Source organism: Nomascus leucogenys, chromosome 25 (assembly GCF_006542625.1).
Source record: "Nomascus leucogenys isolate Asia chromosome 25, Asia_NLE_v1, whole genome shotgun sequence".
Taxonomy (NCBI): domain Eukaryota; kingdom Metazoa; phylum Chordata; class Mammalia; order Primates; family Hylobatidae; genus Nomascus; species Nomascus leucogenys.
The window spans coordinates 15,947,895-15,949,360 of NC_044405.1; the positions used below are offsets into that span (position 1 = coordinate 15,947,895).

At 38.8% G+C, this 1,466-nt stretch overlaps 1 protein-coding gene across 1 annotated transcript; it reads right to left on the minus strand.

Annotated features, from left to right (window-relative positions):
* Positions 1-610: 610 nt before the first annotated feature.
* Positions 611-1,141, minus strand: LOC115833162 (keratin-associated protein 19-5). Its single transcript, XM_030806317.1, has one exon. It carries the CDS (start codon positions 1,032-1,034, stop codon positions 816-818), a length of 219 nt encoding a protein of 72 aa, XP_030662177.1. The 5' UTR covers positions 1,035-1,141; the 3' UTR covers positions 611-815.
* Between the last annotated feature and the right edge of the window lie 325 nt (positions 1,142-1,466).

Consider the following 1,466-nt stretch of genomic DNA (forward strand, 5'->3'; position numbering starts at 1 on the left):
ATCCACTTTTACTCAGATTTTGTTCTACCTCTGCCACTCCTGAAACAGCAAGACCATCGTCCCCGTTCCTCCTCCTCCTCAGCCTATTCAATGTGAAGACAATGAGGATAAAGGCCTTTATGATGAGCTGCTTCCACTTAACAGTAAATATAAATTCTCTTCCTTATTATTTTAATAACATTTTCTTTTCTCTTATTTACTTTATTGTAAGGATACAGTGTATAATGCATATAAAATACAAAGTATGTGTTAATCAACTGTTTATGTTATCAGTGTGGCTTCCAGTCAACAATTGGCTACCAGTATTTAGGTTTCTGGAGAGTCAAAAGTTATATGTGGATTTTCAACTGCATGGGGGAATCAGTACCACTAACCCCTACATTATTCAAGGGTCAGCCTATATACATGCATGCACATGCCTACAGCTATATAGATAGGTGCACGTATATACAAAATTATTTTATTATATATAATATACTTCTATATGTATAGTAGTTTGTTCTTTTTTCATTGGATATAATTACAAATAACCACTTCACAATTTTGAGTCAAACAAAAAATAAAAGCCATGTATTTGCTTCCAGTTAGCATAGTTTATTCCCAAAGGAACAGAGAAACTCCACAATTATAAAGGTACAAGACACAACCAGAGACATAAAGCAAAGAATTATGGAATGACAGGTATTCTTAAACTTCTTAGATGCTAACTGCTCTTGATCTTGGCTGGATCCAGGGTGACCTCGTTTGTTTGTTATTACAGTCAAGTTTGGGTGATCTTCTTATGTCCTCTCATGTTAGGTTGTCACAGAAGGATTTCAATAAAATCCAGAGAATCCATATCCTCCATAGCATGATGGGCGGCAGCTGCGGTATCCATAGCCTCCGAAGCCAGAGCCGTATCCATAGCCTCCGTAGCAACCACCATAGCCCAGTCTGCGGAAGCTGCCACATCCGCAGCCATAGCCATAACCCAGGTCATCGAAGCCTCCGTAGCCGTAGCCCAGGCCTCTGTAGTAGTTGCCGTAGTAGTTCATGGTGTCAGGAGTGGTGAGTTGGTTTGCTGCTCAAGGCAAGATCGTGAGTGTGAACACCAGCATGTGTAGGAGGCTTATATACCCTGGACAGAGCATGTGATGAGTCATCTGTATACCCTCCTTTGCTATAGTTACTTGTATTATGTTTGATGTTACAACTCATTTATCTATTGTCTTCTGATGTAGGGAGATGCCCTCATTCTCATTAAAATATTTCAGCTTGCTTAATGTCTTATTCAGGACACGATTGAACTTACTGCTTTGCTTTTATGAGAAGAAATGGCTGACTGTTCAAACTATGCACATTCCAAATGCTCAACAGAGTTGCCTATTACCAGGTGTATTACATCATCTACACTTTATGGTATTCTTTTATAATGAATAATTTCCTTTGTCCGTCATCTTCCAAACTGATAGCTTCATATTCAACTA